We start from the raw sequence: 19976 nt of genomic DNA, 5'->3' as shown, positions 1-19976 counted from the left end.
TCGATTACCGCGGACAGCTAAACAAATAATACTTAAATAAGGCAGCACTCAAGTGCTGTGGATTATTGACTTATGGTATATCATCCATATTCAGTAGGATATCCCATTGTTCAAAATAAACTTCATGATTTGATTCAAGGACCAAACAGAAGAATATACTTTACCTCAATAACGAACGGACCAAATCATGAGCTCTACAAAAAGCGAGACAAGCTAGTTCATGAAGCTTAAACCCCTTCCCTCTTTTAGCATAAACATCAATTATATGAATACTATCTTCAATATCTAAATCTTCAACTTCTCCACCATCTTCTTCTTGATCGACCTCCATCAAGTCACCATCATCATTGCACCTCAAATTCGGTACCAAACTAAGCAAGGAAACAGCTCTATCCACAATTTTCCGAGCTAGCGGGCGAAAACATCCAACCAGAGGGATTGTATACTTTGGATGTATCACAATTTCTCCCACGGCATTCACCACTTCTTCTTCTGTAACTTTATCACCCTAATAACAGTAAAGACGGAACTTTCATACTCAAAAGGTATTGAACACAATATTATAGCAAGATTTAACTATATTGTTGTATTAACTAATAAAAACTGAAACTTCCATACTCAAAAGAGAGATTGAACATAGAAATTAGCTGATTATGATTGCCAAATTGTGAAATAAAGTCCCTTCTCTGTGTTGGAAAATAGAAGACGACAGGGTTTAAGAAAACGAATTTCCATTAACAATAAAGATGGAACTTTTGTACTCAATATAAAAGTTATTGAACACAAAAATTATAGTATGATTTAACTATATTGTTGTATTAACTAAGACTGAAACTTTCATACTCAAAAAAGATAGTTAACACAGAAATTAGCTGATTATGATTGCCAAGTTGTGAAATGAAGTCCCTTTTCAGTGTTGGAAAATCGAAGACGGCAGGCTTTAAGAAAAAGAATTTCCCTTATCCCCCTTCTATCAACAATAAAAGATAGAACTTATATACTCAATATAAAAGGTATTGAAAACAAATTATATGAACTATATTGTTGTATTAACTAACAAAGACTGAAACGTTCATACTCAAAAAAGATATTTAACACAAAAATTTGTTGATTATGTTAAATTTTCGGTACTTCTTTAATAAGTAATCGAATTGGAATATATAATATACGCATGTTGGCATTCCAGCCTTCCTTCTCCTTTCAGGGCCTATCCGAAAGAGAATCTAGCACTTCTTGGTCTATAGAAGCATAAGATTAACTATATTATTGTATTAACTAACAAAGACTGAAACTTTCATATACAAGAAAAGATATTGAACATAAGAATTAGTTGATTATGTTAGACTTGACTATATTGTTGTATTAACTAACAAAGACTGAAACTTTCACTCAAAAGAGATATTGAACACAAAACTTAGTTGATTATGTTAGATTATCTGTAGCTTCTTTAATAAGTAATCAAATTGGGATATAGACACATAAGATTAACTATATCGTTGTATTAACTAACAAAGACTGAAACTTTCATACTCAAGAAAAGATATTGAACACAAGAATTAGTTGACTATGTAAGATTAACTATATTGTTGTATTAACTAACAAAGACTGAAACTTTCATACTCAAGAAAAGATATTGAACATAAAAATTAGTTGATTATGTAAAATATTTAACAATGTTGTTGAATTAACTAACAAAGACTTAAAAAAAAAAAAAAAAAACTATCGAAGACTGAAACTTTCATAATCAAGAAAAGATATTGAACACAAAATTAGTTGATTATGTAAAATATTTAACAATGTTGTTGTATTAACTAACAAAGACTTAAAAAAAAACAAAAAAAAAACTATCGAAGACTGAAACTTTCATAATCAAGAAAAGATATTGAACACAAAATTAGTTGATTATGTTAGATTTTCAGTACCTTCTTTAATAAGTAATCCAATTGGGATATAGAAGCATAAGATTAACTCAAGAAAAGATACTGAACATAAGAATTAGTTGATTATGTTAGACTGACTATATTGTTGTATTAATTAACAAAGACTGAAACTTTCATACTCAAGGAAAGATATTTAACACAAAAATTAAATAATTATGTTAGATTTTCTTTACCTTCTTTAATAAAGAATCGAATTGGGATATAGAAGCAAGCTCAGGGCAACGAAAAAGAAACCGCTGTAGCTCATAATCCACACGAAAACTCCCATCAAAAGACATTCTTTCCTTTTTCTCTATTGATTCTTGAAGTTTCTTGATATATATGAACTGATATTAATTTAAAATCAATTTTTTCTTTCTTCTAAGTTCTTGAAAGATGGTTACAGCTGAATGGAGAAGTATGAAGCTTTGGGCAGTAACTAGGGTTTAGGGTTTAACGATTTTTATTTTGCCGCTTTTAGTTTGATTTTTATATTTATATATGTTTCGGCGGGTCGCCAGCTGGGTTTATGGGTTTTACGAATTGGGTCGGTGAAGTAATAAAGGGGTGTTTGGTTGTTCGTTACGAAGGAAATTATTGAGAAATTTTAGCACCAATCAGTTTATTTAATGGAACGAAATAGCTCAACTTTTTTTCCTTTTATAGACCATGAATATGGAAAACTATAGGCAATTACCTTCAAAAGGAAAATTACTAGTACAAAATATAACGAAATTTTTCAGTTTATAAAATATAGCAATAGATTTCTTATAAAATATATATAAAATTTTAACTCAAGGTTTCTTAAAAAAAAAAAAAAAATATTTTATTTAAAAAATAATAATTTTTTTAAAAAATCTTGTATTCCATGGGTTCTTGCATGCATGTTTTTAAATAAGATGATTATTAATATAAAAAATTGCTATGATACAAAATACATACTAAATACAATTTATTTCATGAAACCATATTTACAAGTTATTTCGTGTGAAACCATGTTATTTCATGAAACCATGTTTACAAGCTATTTCATGAAACCATGTTTACAAGTTATTTCGTGTAATCATGATTACAAGACAAGTACAAGTTAATTCAAAAATCGTGGGCTTAGTAGCCAACTATATTATGTTTGGGAGTTGCACAAATATAAAAACTATAGCCACCGTAGGAATATGTATAAATTTTACACCGAATGGATCCATCGTGCACGATACCATCTTAACAATTTCGCTCAAATTTTTGTGTATAAAAATGGTGTTTATGATATATATATATATATATATATATATATATATATATATATATATATGTATATCTCCAAGGCTTGTAATTTTTCATCCACATTTTTTTCTTTCGTGTATAAAGTTCATGTTATGTTTTTTCAAAAATTAACACAACTACAACAACATTATATACCCCACTTTCATACAATATTTTATGATTAGTTATGCTTAAAAAATCGCTCAAAATTTTGTTATCACGTTCGGAGTCGTATAGCTATTTTGGTTCATTCATGTTATTTCCGCACTCATGTTTAAACAAGTATTTTTTATTATTATGACTTACTAAATGCATTCACATTATATTCCGCTCATGTATATCTCGCTCAAGGCTTAAATTAGTACGATTGTCATTTTTTTAAGGATGATTGACCTATAGCCTGTTTGTATTTTTCCTAAAATTTTATTTTAAAAATTTTCGAAGTACTTTTAGGATACATATACTTTGAAAAAAATACATTTCATAATTGCTGCTCAAAAATTGCTTTTTAATTGACCAAACACGAAAGTACTTTTATACACAAAATATATATACTTAATAATTTTTACAAAATATAACAAAAATTTGAGCAATAGATTTCTTACAAAATAAAAATCTCAAAGTTTCTTAAAAAAAAAGAAATTTATTAAATAAAAAATAATTAAAAAAAGTATGGATGAAATGTATATCTCCAAGGCTTATAATTTGCTCACATTTTTTGTATATAAAGTTCATGTTATGTTTCTGGAAAATTAACACAACTACAACAATATTATATACGACTTTCATACAATATTTAATGTTAAGATCCGTTATATTTTGTAAATTTATTGTAATGTTTTGTAGATAACGAAAAGTATCGATATATATATGTCATTTCCCCTTTTTTTAACCCTCCAAAGAAGTTCATCTTTTTTGTAACCTCGCTGTCTTCAAATTTTCAACATCAAAATCGGACTTAATTTCACATTTTGGCAATGATAAATTTACACGATCAGTTTCACAGGATTAAAGAAATTAATGTGTTGCGTCTTCGTTTTTAATGCCTTGTGTAGGATTTCAAAAAATATGTATTAGCTACTTAATATCCTCTCCTAACGAGAGTTTTTTACTGATTTGTGAAAAAGAATTTTGAAGAAGGAACTGAAAACGACATTAAATATCATTAAAGCTTGATTCAATTTTTTAGATATGTGTATATAAGATTTGTTTATATTTGGTGATATTGACTTTTATTGGAATCATTTTAAGGAGCATGAATATCATTGTCGAAGAAGTTTGGAGATGATTTAAGGTGAATTAGAGATGATTTTCAAATTGAAAACCGAGGCAGAAGAATACTTTATTCATGGATCAACCCTTATATATCTGTATATATCAACATGCTTGTTGGTATAGATCACTAGGTATGTCTGTTTATCGCGTCATTTATCACAGTATATTACTATATATAATAAGGGTTAATGTAACTTTTTTGTAGTCCTTAGTCAGAGTCTTGATTACATTACAACTAAGAGTTGTCAACTAAAGGTTGCCTCTTCCAAATTTATCCCTATATTTGTCTTATATTGTTTCATCTATTATAGGGTGTTTTAAAAATATCTAGGCACTTTAAAAAAAAAAAAAAAAAACACAAAACTCCCTAAACTAACTTTTTTTTAAGGTGATGTAACATGTACTAACTTCTTCATATATTTTATTTTACTCCCACTTTATTTCTTAATTACTTGAGATACCACACCTAATTTTGATAAATTTATAAACTTTTAAAGTCCTCTTAAAACGCTTAAGAAATTGTGAATTGTCATGAAGTCAATTAAAAGAAACATGTCACTATGCATAATTTGAATGAGAGAATGCACCATATTTGCAGTTACCTTAATTAAAACATATTCTGCACACAAAAATTGAAATTTCTCTAATTTACAACTCTTTGTGAAACTTAAAAAATTTAACAGATAAAATTAATCTTCATTTGGATTAGATATTGTTACCTAAAATATTTATTTTTATCTAATCATTTGTTAACAATATTGAAATTTGAATTTTTCATTGGCATGTTGTGTTGTGTTGGTTTGTACGTTGATTAGCCATATCGGTCATGTTTAACAAAATTAACTTTTTTTTGGGATATTATTTGGTGTATTATAATATTTTATTTTTAAAATTTGATGTACGCATACTTGATAATATTTTCTATGCATAACGAACAATGTAAGTTGTAGTTTATACTCCATTCATCTTAAAAAAAATAATGCAAGGTGTACTACTCTATCAGTCAGTTTAATTTTTGGTATAAATTCATAAATATATTTTTTAATATATTGACCCTTAAAAGTACATAAAAAGAAATTATAATCTGAAATTGATGAAGTAGTTTAGATGTTCTGTTGAGAACATCTTTGAAAAATATGTAATTAATGAAATATTTTTTTATTTTTTCGAGCACTAATAATGTCAAACAACTTGTGACAAAAGGGAGTAAACTTTTTATGCTTTTTGTGTATCTTTTTTTTTTGTGGGTAGGTGAAAAAAATGTTAGGCAGTGTTTGTTGGCATAAGGAACATGATTAAATGAATCATGAAGCATTGATTCTTCATTTGTGTTTAAAAAAAATAATTAAAATATACATTTAAAAAAAAATCCATCTAAACTAACAAAAGGAAAAAATGTATTTTCTCATCCGTAGATTTTTAGAAAGTAAAACGAAAGTCTAATTATATTAAGAAAAGTAATTAATTTTCTTCATCTTTTCAATATACTTTTTATAATTTAATTAATTGCCATTTGCAAATATTAGTAAAGTGTAAAATTTTAGTTTTATTTATTTGAAAGTTGTCTTTGTTTATAAGTAACCTTATTAAAATCTCAACAAAAAAATAAATATATCATATATAATTGATGTCTCTAGAACCATACTGTTTTTCTTAGGCTTAATGCATATGCAGCTCTCTGAACTTGTCTCTTTTTTCAATTTTGACACCTTAGCTAAGTGTTGATCCTATTGAACCCCTAAACTCATCATTAAGTGTGTCTATCAAACACAATCCTACTTACATAGTATTCTATCTTCAATGTAGCAACATGCTAATATATATTCTAATTTAATTATGCCATCTTTTAGCTAAGTTTAGCAAAGAATTGCGAGGGAAAAAAGAGTAAGCTCTTAATTAAACCGGCAGTGAAATAGCAGAACCAGTAGAAACCGACACATCCATGACCTAAAGAATAGATTACCACACGTCTAAAATATTACTTCACCTTCATTACCATAAATTAATTTTTGCTTCTAATAAAAATCAGATTTAGAGGGTTTGATAGACACACTTGAGGATGAATTTAGGGGTTTAATAGGAATAGGAACAACACTTAGTTGAGGTGCCAAAATGGAAAAAAAGGACAAATTTAGGGGGCTGCATATGCATTAAGCCTTTCTTATTTTTGGAAGAAAACGTTGTAGTTCATATTAGATGATGTTAGAAATTAAGGACTTTATGTCACGTAGTTCTTTGAAGGTAAAAAAAGGTCTAAATTAAGGACAAAAAAAGATTTTTTTTTTCAATTTTTAAATATTTTTATGCAATCTAAATATATGGGAAGTCTTTAGTTTTTAAGAGTTTGCAGAAAATATCGAACTAATCTTTCAATAACTTAATATCATAAAAAGCGGGAATAAAAATAAGAAAGAATTACAAATTTAACTCTTAATCTTAGTTTTGGGCCCGTGCTAGGGTTTACTGAAACTATCAAACTAATCTTTCTATAACTTAATGTCACAAAGAGCAAGGAAAATTAAAAAATAATTACAAATTTAACTTTTTATCTTAGTCAGCCCGGGCCAAATGCCACTAGTTAATGTATATCCATGAAAATCTTTGTATGATATACACAATATACACATGTCACAATGACGTTTTCATATCTGGATTTTAACTCTAAACCAGTTGAGAACACCTCAATCCTCCTTAGTTTTTTTGTATAACTTTGTGTAGGTGTTTCCAACTAATTTCAAATACATCACTCAAAATATACTATTAAAGTTGCACATTCAAGTTTAATTGTGATTCCAAGAATGAGATTTTTGTATGATTTTGCCATTAATGAATTAACAGGATCTTTGTGGTGCAACGTTGAAATTCACTAATTCCAGACGTGATGTGACAATAGATGATCAAAGGAATTAATCCAATAAAGTGTCGGGTGCATAAATCTTGCAGTATTACTAAAAATCAGGATTTGACTATTTACTATCTTTCTTTTTGGACTACAATTAATCTTTAGCTAAAACTCTTTCAATAAGTATTCATAGTGATGCATACATATCAATTTTCCCATTTTTAAGGTGATAACTTAAAGAAATAGTATCCTTGCTGAGCAAGTGATCCAACTTTCTACAGGCAATTTGCACGATTGTACTTATTCAGTGGTGGTCTTTAATTTTTGCCCCTCAAATTGGTGGTCTTTAAGTTTTGCCCTTCGCTAAAACACTTTGCTTTCGGGTTCAAACTCTCGCTCAGTCAAAAATTTTAAAAAATTCACAATGTAGAGTTTCGTAGCCAAGTTAGGCCTATTCGGGCCAAAGTTAAGCACCAGGTAGAGTTTGAAACTCTGTTTTAAGTGGAAGCTTGCAGTCAAACTCTGATCAATTATTTGCCATCAAGCATAAGCCAAACTCTACCCTAAAGATAGAGGTTTGCATTAAGGCAATTTTTTTTTTTTAACTCAGTTGGAATTTTGCAAAACTCTGGCTTAAGGCAAAACTTTGCTACGAAACTCTACATTGCGGTTCTTTTTTTTTTTTTTTTAACTGAGCCGGGATTCGAATCCCAAATCTCATGGTATTAGGCGAAGGACAAAAATTAAAGACCACCAATTTGAGGGGCAAAAATTAAAGACCAGTGCATTTGAAGGTCAATCCGCAAAAAAAAAAAACATTTTCTACTAGTGGTCATGAAAAAGATATCATTGGAGGGGAGTATAAGTTGAAGAAAGGAAAAAAGGATTTTTAGAATTTATGATCTTAATTAAACATATCATGATGTTTTTGCGGTTATAAAAGTAGGAATGTCATTAAGGTTAAAAATTGCCAGAGTGTGACTTTATTTCCTTATGTCTTTTTTAGTAATCATGGTTATTAAAAATAATTGGTCTAAAAGCTTGTTATTTTAGAAATTCAAAATATAATTAATTATATGGCAACAGCTTTACTAGTAAGGGAAGACTCCACAGAAAATGAAGTAGAGTAAATATTAGTCTCAAAATTTTCAGAGACCATATTTAGATTTGGGGTTGGGGTGGGGGATGTGAGGCATATGAATACGACCTTTCCTAGCTGCCGCTTTTTGACTGATATTGTGTTTTTTATGCATGTAATATATGTAGGAAGTGAAGAAGGTACCACCTTCTTACTATGAAATTTTAAACCATGAAGGCAAAACTGCACATGAAGTATTTACCGAGGAACATGTAAGATTAAAAGGACAAGGAGACGTATGGTTGGAACAAACAGCAAGCGGATGCTTGCTGATAGCTGGACTTGTTGCTACAATTGCATTTGCCGCAGCAGTTACAGCTCCAGGCGGCTATTATGAGGACAATGGGTATCCCATTTTCTCAAAAAATTGGGTTTTCACCTTATTCGCCGTTTCAAACGGAATATCACTCTTCACTTACTAGCACTTCTTTATTAGCATTTGTTTCTCTTTTAACTTCTCGTCAAGCGGAAGAGGATTTTTTGCACGTTTGGCCAGACAGTCTGTCTATGGAACTTCAAAGCATGCTTGCCTCCATAACATTCATGACCATTAGCTTTTGTTCCCCGTTGTATCTTGTGCTCATCGGGAAGAACAGATGGCTTCTTCCTCCTTTGGCCTTATTTGCTTTGGTCCCTATCTTTGCACTTTTGCGATCGCTATTCCCATTTTTTTCCGCTGTGTCTTCTTCAACACCTGGACTTGGCCGCGTCTTTAGCAGAAAGAGCAAAGCTGGTTGGTCGACTATTGAGGTATAGAAGAAATTAATGTACTCTATTATGATCTTTAGAGTACATATTTACTCTAGTTATCTTGTCATGGTTTCTTCACTTCCGTTATTTCTTTTTTTGACCTGATTTGATATGCTTTCTCCTGAGATGGGTCTATTGGAAATAATCCCTCTACCTACTAAGGTATGGGTAAGGTCTGTGTACACTATAACCTTCCCAGCCTCCTCTTGTCGAATTATACTGGGTATGTTGTTGTTATTTTACAGTTTAGCCTCACAACGTTATTCTTCTCTCTCTCTCTTTTTTTTTTTTCAATAGATAATTGTAAGTGTAATTTTTTCTATCAAGCCATTAATGTGAAAAGTTGAATATTGACATTGAATTCTCTATAATGATGTTGTTGTTAACTTTTTTTCTTCATTGTTATAGTGAATTACTGTTATATGTTTATAGTAGCATTTAAAGGTTAGCTAGCTTTTTACTTATTATTCTGTTAAAAAAAGAATGACACATTTCTAAACATATATAATATCTTAATGATAATATTTTTATGGTAACACAAAATGTTATGATACGTCTATTAACATTAATGCAAGCTTCAAAAGTCTTATAGAACATTAATGCAAGTTCAGAAGTCTTATAGAAATACACAATATATGACAGATGTTAAAAACCACAAACTTAATTTTTTTAGTCTTCACGTCATGATTTTAAATTTCCTGCTGAGCAAATTGAAATGAAGGGAGAGTAGTTTACTATCGGAGTATGCCTCATGTAACTAACACTCCAAATTGGAAATTGAGTAGTTGCATGCAGCTTAACAAAACCTCCTTGTTGTGGAGCTGGCCGACGATTGGGCCTCGAAACATTTGATTTGGAAGGAATGCTTTCACAAGCGGTAGAAAGAGACCATGTTCGATACTCACCTAGATAGACAAGCAACAACCTCGATTCCCTTAACGTAACGGAGTCCTTTTTTATCGAATGCTCGTTTCGAGCAATAGAAGAGAGATCTTTAATTTCTTGCTTCTAAATGTGACTGTCGGAAAAATATACTTCTAGACTCGTGTCTAATGGATCCATATGTACATAAATAATTATTTTAGTGGACAAACTTTCTTGTATAAAGTATTCCGCCTTGATAATATACATAGGGCACAAAGAGGATGGAACATGGAGATAAACATTAGGCTCTATCGTATCTTTCATAAGAACACCACTCTTGCATTACAAGGTCACGTTCATATATATAGGTGTCAATAGATAATTCTAGACTCATACTAAATGCTTCACACTCTCACTATGACTTTAGAAACACAAAATCATGCACCTAAATGACATAATAGTCACCTAAATGACATAATGACTATGCATCTAATCACATAGATATTCCAAAAGCCACATTGATAGCATCAAAGTGCATGAAGCTACGTACGATATTAGCAGTTTCCATTAAACATTTGGCAGGAGTTGTAAGCACAGTACAACCAATAATTGATCAGCTGGGAGCAGAGAGCACCAAATCAAAGCAAGATTACACGTACTACTTGCCACTATACAGGGCTTCACTATGTGGTGATTGGGAAAAGGCAAAATCATTCTTGGAAAAAGACAAGGATGGAAATAGAGCTCCGATAACATCCTTGTTACAAACGGCACTTCACATTGCTATTGGGTTGAAGAACGACGATGCCAAGTATTTCATTGAGAATTTGGTGAAATCAATGACGGATGATGATGCGTTAGCCATATTACAAGACAGTTCGGGGGAAACGCCTCTTCATTATGCTGCTCGGTTTGGCAACTTAGATGCTGCGAAAATTCTTGTCCAGGGAAACCCTAATTTGCCACATGTTGCATCCAACAAAGGCCTTTATCCAATTCATCTAGCAGCTGAATATGGTTACAATTCTGTAGATTTGGTTCATTACTTCTTCAGTGTCACCAAAGATTCTGCTCCTTACACTGGCCGCACTGGTGTTAGGCTGCTTTACAGATTGATTTGTGCGGACTTGTACGGTGAGTTTAATCTTCTACTTGTTTTATATGGTTACTACTATATATTTAGATTGTATTATAGGAGTATTTCCTACTCCCTCCTAGGGGCGGAGCTAGGTAGGCTCCAGGGGATTCATCCGAACCCCTCGGCGAAAAATTACAGTTTATATATAAGATTAAAATTATTTTTTTATGTATATATAGTAGATGTTGAACCCCTTGGCTTTTTCGTGTATTTACTCATTCATATTTTTGAATCCTTTAGGTGAAAATCCTGGTTTCGCCACTGCTCCCTCCATTCCATAGTAATTGTCATGTTGCACTTCTCGAAAATCAAATTAAGTGAAACTTGACCAACATTTAAAAATGTTTTTTTTTTTTTGCACGCTGATCTTGAAAGGACCTTTTGATTTTTACTTGCAACTTTTCTATTGCAGATTTGGCTAAGGCTCTGGTAGATAAATTTCCCGATTTGGCATCATATTATTCAGATGAACTATATCCTTTAGCGCTATTGGCTACAAAGGTATTTGTATTTGTGGGTCCAAGTGGTCTAAACTCTCACAAGCGAGCTTCCTGTGAGTTTATTTCCTTTTTTTTTTTTCTTTCTGTTAATAAGTAGGGAGAAATGGTTATTTGGCCCTTTACAAACTTTTTTTAGTTTTATGACTATTATATAAGAGATCTGAAAAAAATACATAAGAGATTTGTAAAAGTCATTTTTTTCTATTCAAATTGTAAGGGGCCAAGAGATCTAATTTCCTCTGTTAAATCATACTCCATATTATCGTTAATTTAACAGACATTAATATTTAGAAGATTTAATTAACTCCCTTTCTATTGTATCTTATTACGGAGAAAAGTTAGAGAAAGCAGATCAACGTCAATAATGCCGCAAGCAAGAGCAAAGAGCAATGATATCGAGAATAATGCAGTCGACGAACCAAATAAGCTGATGCCCAAATGTGCGTCTTATACTTATATAGATGTTCTCACTCTCTCCTCGCTTTTTCTAGCTTATCTGTGTATTCCTTCTAACATATTTGCAGGAAGATATTTTGCAGTCACAAAAATTGAAAAAAATATGAGGAAAATAAAAATGGAACAAGGAAAAAACAAAAAAAACTAAGTGAAATATTTCTATTAAAACTTCATGCATGTTGAAGAACTAATAAATCGTTCTGTTTCACAGTTACCCAGAAGTTACTTTCCCTGTATTATGCTTCTTCCAACTTTGTAAGAAAATATGGTAAGTTCCGATATCACAATTTTAGTTTTCAATTCTTTTGTTTTTTTTTAGATTTTATGTAGCATGTTTTGTACTCCCTCCGTCCCAATTTGTTTGACACTTTCGCTTTTCGAGAGTCAAACTTTTTAATTTTGACAATGTATTTGAACATGAAATCTTTAAATTTTTCGAAATAAAATTTACATATTTGAAAACTGCGTAAAATATACTACAAGTCCCCATAATTAATAATTTAAATTTTTTAAAACACATATGAAAAAATTAAGGTCAAAGAACAACTCTTTTGACTCTCGAAAAGCGAAAAATGTCAAACAAATTGGGAGGAATAATTAACAAAAAGTTTGCTATGGCTTGGAAAGAAAATTGTATCAGCAGAAAAGTAACACAACAAAAAGATGCTAGCTGGTCCCTAAAGTAACTTATTTTCCAGCCCCTGTGAAAGCAAAATACTACTATATCTATTCTTGTATTGCAGCAGGACCAAAATTGGAAAAGATTGGAGGAAGTGGGTGGAAACACCATAAATAATGCAGTTGCACTTGCAGAATGCCTTTGCGAGAAGTTAATAGATTTAAGGGAGGAAGAGATCAACTCCATTGTTGGTGAGCCTCTTCTCCAAGCTGCATCTTGCGACAACTACAAGCTTGTTGAAATTATTGTGGGATATTTTCCTTCATCGGTTTATTATCGCAACAAAAACAAGAAGAATATACTTCAATATTGCGGTAGAAAATCGATGTGAAGACGTGTATAAGTTGGTGTATGAAATGACGGAGCACAGGCACAAGCTCATGGCTTCAATAGATTCCTCTAATAATACCATGTTGCATTTGGCTGGAAAGTTGTCACCTGAAAATAAACTGCATAGAACATTTGGTGTGGCTCTCCAAATGCAACGAGAATTACAATGGTTTGAGGTAATTCATCTATGTTCCTAAATTATTTGAACTCAAATTTAATTAAAGATTTTTTTCGCACGAACGATTCAAGTATAATGAAGTAACATGCCCGTACCACGTACGTTTGGGATCGGGGAAAAATAAAATAAGAGTATGCAAGCAGTGGAACGATCCAGGATTTTCATTCAGGGTGTTCGAAAACAAAAAGAAGCTAAATATACACTGTAAATTTTGCCGAGGGTGTTCAAAAGTTAATATATGCACATAAACACAGAAAATATCCTATATATACACTATAATTTTTTGCCGAGGGTGTTCGGGTGAACACTCTCGACAACACATAGATCCTCCCCTGTATGCAAGTAGGTGTTTTTTTGTAATTCAAAGATTTCGACAAACATTACATTTTTACGTGGTGCAGGAAGTGAAGAAGCAAGTACCGCCTTCTTATTACGAGCGTTTAAACAACAAGGGTAAAAAAGCTCATGAAGTATTTACTGAGGAACACACAGAGTTAAAAAGAGAAGGAAAATGTTGGATGAAAGATACAGCAGATGCATGCACAATTGTAGCAGCACTGGTTGCTACCATTGCATTTGCATCAGCAGTTACAGTTCCGGGGGGTAACGATGAGGACAATGGACTTTCAATTTTCTTAAAAAGCAAAGCTTTCATCGTCTTCTACTTTTTCAAATGCAATATCACTCTTCGCTTCGTGCAATTCTTTACTTGGATTCCTCTCTATATTGACATCTCGTTATACAGAAGAAGATTTTCTCAGTAAGTTGCCAGCACGCCTAGTGGGGGCACTTGTTGACATGTTTATCTCCATAATAAGCATGGTCATCAGCTTTTGTTCGACCCTGTACCTCATGTCACCTGGGCATAAAGGTTGGATTTCTTCAATAATCTTGGTTGTTTTCGCTGGTTCGCGTCTCACCACACATATTCGATCCCATTTCCCTCTCCTTTCTGCTCTGACTTATTCGTTGCGTTACATGTTGGGGAAACATGATAAAGTTCTGCTCTAAAGTTTACAAAATGATTGTTGCAGGGTTGAGCAAATAATGTACGCACCAGTATATATGTACTCACGGTGCAATTTAAAACTTGTTTGGATGGTTGTTACATATTGTAATGTATTGTGTTGTTAGTTTAAGTATAATGTTTGTTTTGATTGTTACTTACATTTTATTTTATTGTATCGTTAAATCCATTATTATGTAACGACAAAAGGTCTCATATTGTGTAACGATCGTTTTGGTGTGATCGCGTCTTTCTTTTTCACATTTTGTCTTTACGTATTATCTAAAATCCTATTTTATTCTTCACCCTACTTTTCTATAGTAGCTATATCTCGTACCTTACTTTTCTTGTAGGTTAATCTTTTAAATTGCTAATGTGTGACATTATGTAACGACGAAAAAAGATACTACAGTCTATCCAAATATTATATTCATCAAATAGTACAAAGACGTTACAATATAACACGATATAGTAGAGTAATTTGTTTCTTCAATATTGTAACTGTATTTTAATTTAGATTTATAAGAACATGAATTGTATTTCATAACCCCTATTTTTTTATATAATCCGCCCACCCATGGGAGGTTTGGCCTAGGCCCCTACCTTGTTTATTATGAAAAAACAAAACACTACTGAAAAGACTGCCAAAACCTGTGAGAATTATGCTAGTAATTTCTTAATGCAAAGCCGAAGTTTCCTTGTGAGTACTTTTTCCACTCACTTATCTTTGGTCCTTCATGAATGCAAAATGTCCCTCATAGGTGGTAGAAAGTCTTTCCTCATAGGTGGTGAAAAGTCTTTCTTTCCACTTTATAATGAAAAGTCTTTTATTGGGTTGGTAAATGGGCTAGAATAAGGGAGTGGCCTCTGTTATTAATTTGTATCCAAAATATAAAGTTAAACAGAAACAGAATATGGAAAATTAAATAAATAGTAATTAATTAATAATTAAAGAAAGTTTGGTCCAAAAAGATTATCAATCAGATCATCAGACCAAAGCCGAAGCCGAGTCGACGATGACAACGGCGCGAGGGGAGACCTCTTCTTAAGTGCTTCTACTTTTAAGTAGGAGAACTTTTCTTTCGACTACCAATGAGGGACAAATAAGGAACAACTCATTTTCCCTCCACTTCTTTTCCCTCAATTTCCCATTCAACCTATCAATTAAACCCAACAGCCTCCACTATAAAAAATAGGTAATTTGCGATAATTGGGCTTCGCAAGCAAAACGGGTCGATATGCCCCCCCCCCTCCCCACACACTGTCCCGCCGCGCGAGATATACGTGAGGCCTAATTCTATGTTTCTGTTCTTGAGGTTTCTTAGAAATACACCGAAAAATACTTCTTGTCTTCTACTTAAAAGTTAATCTTTTTTTTTTGTTACACCCCGCACTTTCAGTGTTACACCCCGTACTTCGGAGAAGCACTGGTTAAATTTTAATGTAAGTATGTCGAACTATGGCTAGGTAAAACAACTTTGAAGTGTGAGGAACGAAGCATTATTAAGTATATTGTTTAAGTAAAGGATGAATTATGATCTTGTAAGTCGTAACCGGGAGGAAAACCTTGGAACCAAAGGACATGACCGTTTGTCAAGTATGATTAGTGATAAATATCATGTATGGAGAGTTTCGGAAGATTTCGGGATCAAGCAAATCGAAGAAAATAAGTTTGACAAAAATTTGAAACAAGTTGGCGGAATTAAGGACGAATTTTGGGTCAACTTTGGAGGTATATCTCTAGGTATATGGGGAGCTTTAAGGTATTTCAAAAGCCTAAAATGAAGTTCGTCGAGTCTAGTTTCCAACGCAATAAACCGCTCGTCGATACGACATCAGAGGAGAGAATTATGGACGTTACAAATTCAGCTTACAGAGCAGAAATAGCGCTGCTACAGTGCTGCTACAGTACACCGACTTTAGCACCTATATAAGGGGCAAAAAACCCATTTTTCTGCACAAAATTTCCCAAAAACAGTCCAGAAAATTCAGCCAAAGCAAGAGAGCTTATATATCACATAAAAGCGAGGATTCTGAGAGATTTTAAGTTATGGAGTATTAATCGAGGTCCGGACAACGTGTAGTCACGATTATAGTTTGTCTTGCGTTGGAATTGGCTTGGATTCAAAGTAAATATTGCTGCTCTAGAAAGAATGAAGTATGAATCTCTCCTTATTAACATATTGCTGCTCTAGAAAGAATAAGGTATGAATCTCTCCTTATTAACATTAATTTTCAATTTTTTTTACAGAGATAAAGTTATTACATAGTCGTATAATAAGTTGGATAGTTGAGAAACTTGGAAAACATCGTGTGAGATATATTATGGAGCCTATTGGTGTTGATAATGTTGTTGTGATGTTGATATTGTTGTTGTTGGTTATTGGATTGTGATTTCGGGCTAGGCATATTAACAGGGGAGATGCTGCCCGAATTTCGGCAGATTCTAAATGGATTTAAATTAAGGGTTTAAGATGAGTGTATGACGATGAGCCCAACAATAGTATGAATGGCTGTATATGTAGATTACGAGGCTACGAATGATCTTAAGTGAATTGCAAGACGGGAAGTAAGTTGGAAGTCGAAAAGTTATCTTCCAGGTATGTTAAGGCTAGTCCCTTTCTTCTAAAGGCATCATTCCTTTCTTACGAATCCAATAGGTATTTTTCAAATGTCCCATGATCCCTTTATGTGAATCCATAAATGTTTTCCAAGAATATTTGTTATTCCCAAAAGCTAGAAATTCATGATTCATAGAGTTTATGATTCAAAGGCATGACTTCTTTCTTGATAATCCATAAATATTTTTCAAACTGTCCCTATTTTCCGAGTCAAAGATTTATGATTCTATAAGACTTTATGACAACAACAACGGACATGTTTTTACAATATGAATGACGATGTTAAAGATGAGAATGTTTCTATGATGATGATGATTTTAATTCTAGAAATTCCAAAGCTTATGATGTTAATACTATTATGAGATTATTGAGATTATTTCATGATTTTCTCGATCTTATTCATTCTTGTTGGTCGCACCTTATAATAATTGTTCCTTCAAGGTGAGATATAGCGATGATGATAATTCCATAATGAAAATCGGAGGTTACCGACCTTACGTCACTCCGAAGTAGTTATAGCTTTTATTTGGCTCTCATGCATGCTTTATATATATATATATATATATATATATATATATATATATATATATATATATATATATATATATATATATATATATATATATATATATGTATGTATATATATATATATATATATATGTATGTATGTATTTTCTCACACCGCGCCGCGCTATGGTCGGCCGGCATGGCACGTAGATGTACACCATCGCCGGTGTACATGTTATGATATTGTCCCCGACGCGGGCTAATGATGATAACACCGAGCCTCAATGGCGCATGATACTATATATATGACACCGAGCCTTAATGGCCGGCATGATACTATGTATATATGACACACGAGCCTTAATGGCCGGGCATGGTACTATGTATATGTATAAAATGTTTTTTTTAAGGCTAAGCATGCATGGCATCCGCCTTATGAGGCATCCAGATGTACAGGTTATCTCTCATATTCCATGTTACCTTTCATATCTATATTATGTTGTTATTCATGCCTTACGTACTCGGTACATTATTCGTACCGCGTCCCTTTCGTGACGTGGCGCTGCCCGCAGGTAGGCGGGGAGACGGATCGACTGTAGGTCTTCTATCGGCGGATTCTCGGAGCACTCCACTTTCTTCGAGAGGCAGCCTATTTGGTATTGTCCGCATGATCACTTGTATTCCATATGAGGCTCGTGACGCGTGTGTACGGTTAGATATTTTGTATCTCCACCGGTTCATATTATGGTATAATATATTGGTGGCCTTGTCGCCTTATTTTGAGCTCTTAATACTTCATGCGTTAGCCTTGCGCTTTGTATGATATACGGCTGTGTTGTGGCGACCTTGTCGGTCCACATATGTACATATGAGCTGAATGATCGGTTATTCCTATGTTGGGCCTTTTCTGCGTGCAGGTGTTCTTTGAGTTATGGTTTATAATGTTCAAAGTAACGGATAAGTCAGGTGGTTCTCGGCCTACGGGTCGGAGCCCGTCATACTCCCCGTAGGGGTGTGACATTTCTGGTTTCCGTCCAACAGTTTGTGCAAACTCTGAACTTCCAGCTACTAGTGGAAGTGTTGTGGAACCTTGAGGAGCGTACCGGGCTAAATGATTTGCACCGTGATCGGTCTGAAAATCGCTTTCAACGCAGTGCCTTGCCACGATACAACAGTGATTTGATAGGTTGTTTTTCTTCTTCCTCTCCTTGTCTTTCTTGCTTTCTTTCTTATTCTGCTACTGCTGGACAGTTTGCTGGATATTTTGTTGGTTCTGCTCATTTGTGGTTCTATTTCTTTTTGGTTGCTGATTGCTTTTTTCCTTTTGTTTTTCTAGCAGCAGCTGCAGCAATATCACCTGAGTAGAACCATCTTCATCCTTGTTGTCTTTGGTATTCTTCACTATCCCACTGCATGTTCAGGCCTTTGTCATGTTGTTCTTTTGGGGACTTCATTGTTTTGTTTTGTTTTGCACCCTTCTGGTTTTTGGATAGCAGTTGAGTTCTTCTTTAGCATTGTTGTTTTCCGGTAGCAATTCCTTTGTTTGTGACCCTACTATTTAATTATGTATAAACATACTGTTGAGGTGCAAGCTCCTTTGTTGGGACTGAATTCACAAATGTCACACTTGCAATAGACTATCTTCTGCTGGTAAATATGTTGGATATGGTGGAAATGATGAATAATATGATCCAACAGCACCAATTGCAGGTGTTACTGTGTTATGGAGAAGGTAATGAAATAACAGATGCACTCTATAAAATTGGAGCTGCTATAAAATGATGGGAACGTGTAAATAGAGCTACTTAGAATTTTCATGTTCAATAGATTGTACACATAAACAATCTAACATGAAATTCTATCAATTATTCAGGATTGTAGAACTATAATGATTTTCACATATCTCACATAAACGATGAGTTTGAACAAGAAAACCTACCCGAATCCATTAGTGTTTTCTTGATTTCTTGAGCGGAAGTCTTCTGATTTTGCTTTCTCTTGAGAAACTTGTTTTCTCTCGGTTTTTCCTTAACTGTTTTTGTTCAGAATAGTGTGGATGGAAATGCGCTATCCCACAGTTATAAAGGCAGAGAGAGGACCGGTTACAATTAGTCCCACTCACCATCAAAGTGGATAGTGAGGAGTTATAACCAAAATTAACTTCCCCTAGTTATCCAATTAGAATTTAGCTAATTAATAATTTATTAAACCACATATAACATAGGCCACGTGGGCCAAATTTTACACTACTCTCATGCTTGCAGAAGCTGTTTTCTCTAAGCTTGACAACTATAAAGAATTGGGAATGTCCAACTCAACATTGGCTTTGAAGAGGTTAGGTTTTATGTTCCTCTCCTCCTTGCATTTACCTTTTGAATTTTAACTTAATATATAAGGTAGGGTCAATGTCAAATTCAATCACACCAAGGGTCAATATATCCTAAGGTTATGGTTTCTTTGGAAGGGAAAAGAACACAGAAGGAGAAAGATTCACGAAAAAGTGAAGCGCAATT

General features: G+C 33.0%; 3 protein-coding genes across 5 annotated transcripts in view; 2 read left to right on the top strand and 1 right to left on the bottom strand.

Moving 5' to 3' along the window:
• LOC132033810 (midasin) overlaps positions 1 to 2396 on the bottom strand; it is a 48732-nt gene extending 46336 nt beyond the window's left edge. For all 3 annotated transcript variants that reach the window (XM_059423902.1, XM_059423903.1, XM_059423904.1), the window contains exons 1-2: positions 2114 to 2396; positions 165 to 508 (exon numbers count right to left, since the gene is read on the bottom strand). In XM_059423902.1, coding sequence (XP_059279885.1) covers positions 165 to 508; positions 2114 to 2218 — 449 coding nt within the window. In that variant the 5' untranslated portion in view covers positions 2219 to 2396. The remainder of the gene's footprint in view (positions 1 to 164; positions 509 to 2113) is intronic.
• Positions 2397 to 8372: 5976 nt separating this feature from the next.
• Positions 8373 to 12480, top strand: LOC132034893 (uncharacterized). The gene is made up of 7 exons (XM_059425230.1): positions 8373 to 8417; positions 8563 to 8646; positions 8744 to 9167; positions 10550 to 11182; positions 11599 to 11739; positions 12025 to 12126; positions 12354 to 12480. Exons 1-7 carry the CDS (start codon positions 8373 to 8375, stop codon positions 12470 to 12472), a joined length of 1548 nt encoding a protein of 515 aa, XP_059281213.1. The 3' UTR covers positions 12473 to 12480.
• A 697-nt stretch (positions 12481 to 13177) lies between these two features.
• On the top strand, positions 13178 to 14511 carry LOC132035424 (uncharacterized). The gene is made up of 2 exons (XM_059425700.1): positions 13178 to 13327; positions 13731 to 14511. The coding sequence occupies exons 1-2, from the start codon at positions 13178 to 13180 to the stop codon at positions 14091 to 14093; spliced, it is 513 nt and encodes a 170-aa protein (XP_059281683.1). The 3' UTR covers positions 14094 to 14511.
• The last annotated feature ends 5465 nt before the right edge of the window (positions 14512 to 19976 follow it).

Source organism: Lycium ferocissimum, chromosome 10, assembly GCF_029784015.1.
Source record: "Lycium ferocissimum isolate CSIRO_LF1 chromosome 10, AGI_CSIRO_Lferr_CH_V1, whole genome shotgun sequence".
NCBI lineage: Eukaryota > Viridiplantae > Streptophyta > Magnoliopsida > Solanales > Solanaceae > Lycium > Lycium ferocissimum.
The sequence above is the reverse complement of the archived record's forward strand: the minus strand, read 5'-3'. Positions and strand labels throughout refer to the sequence as shown.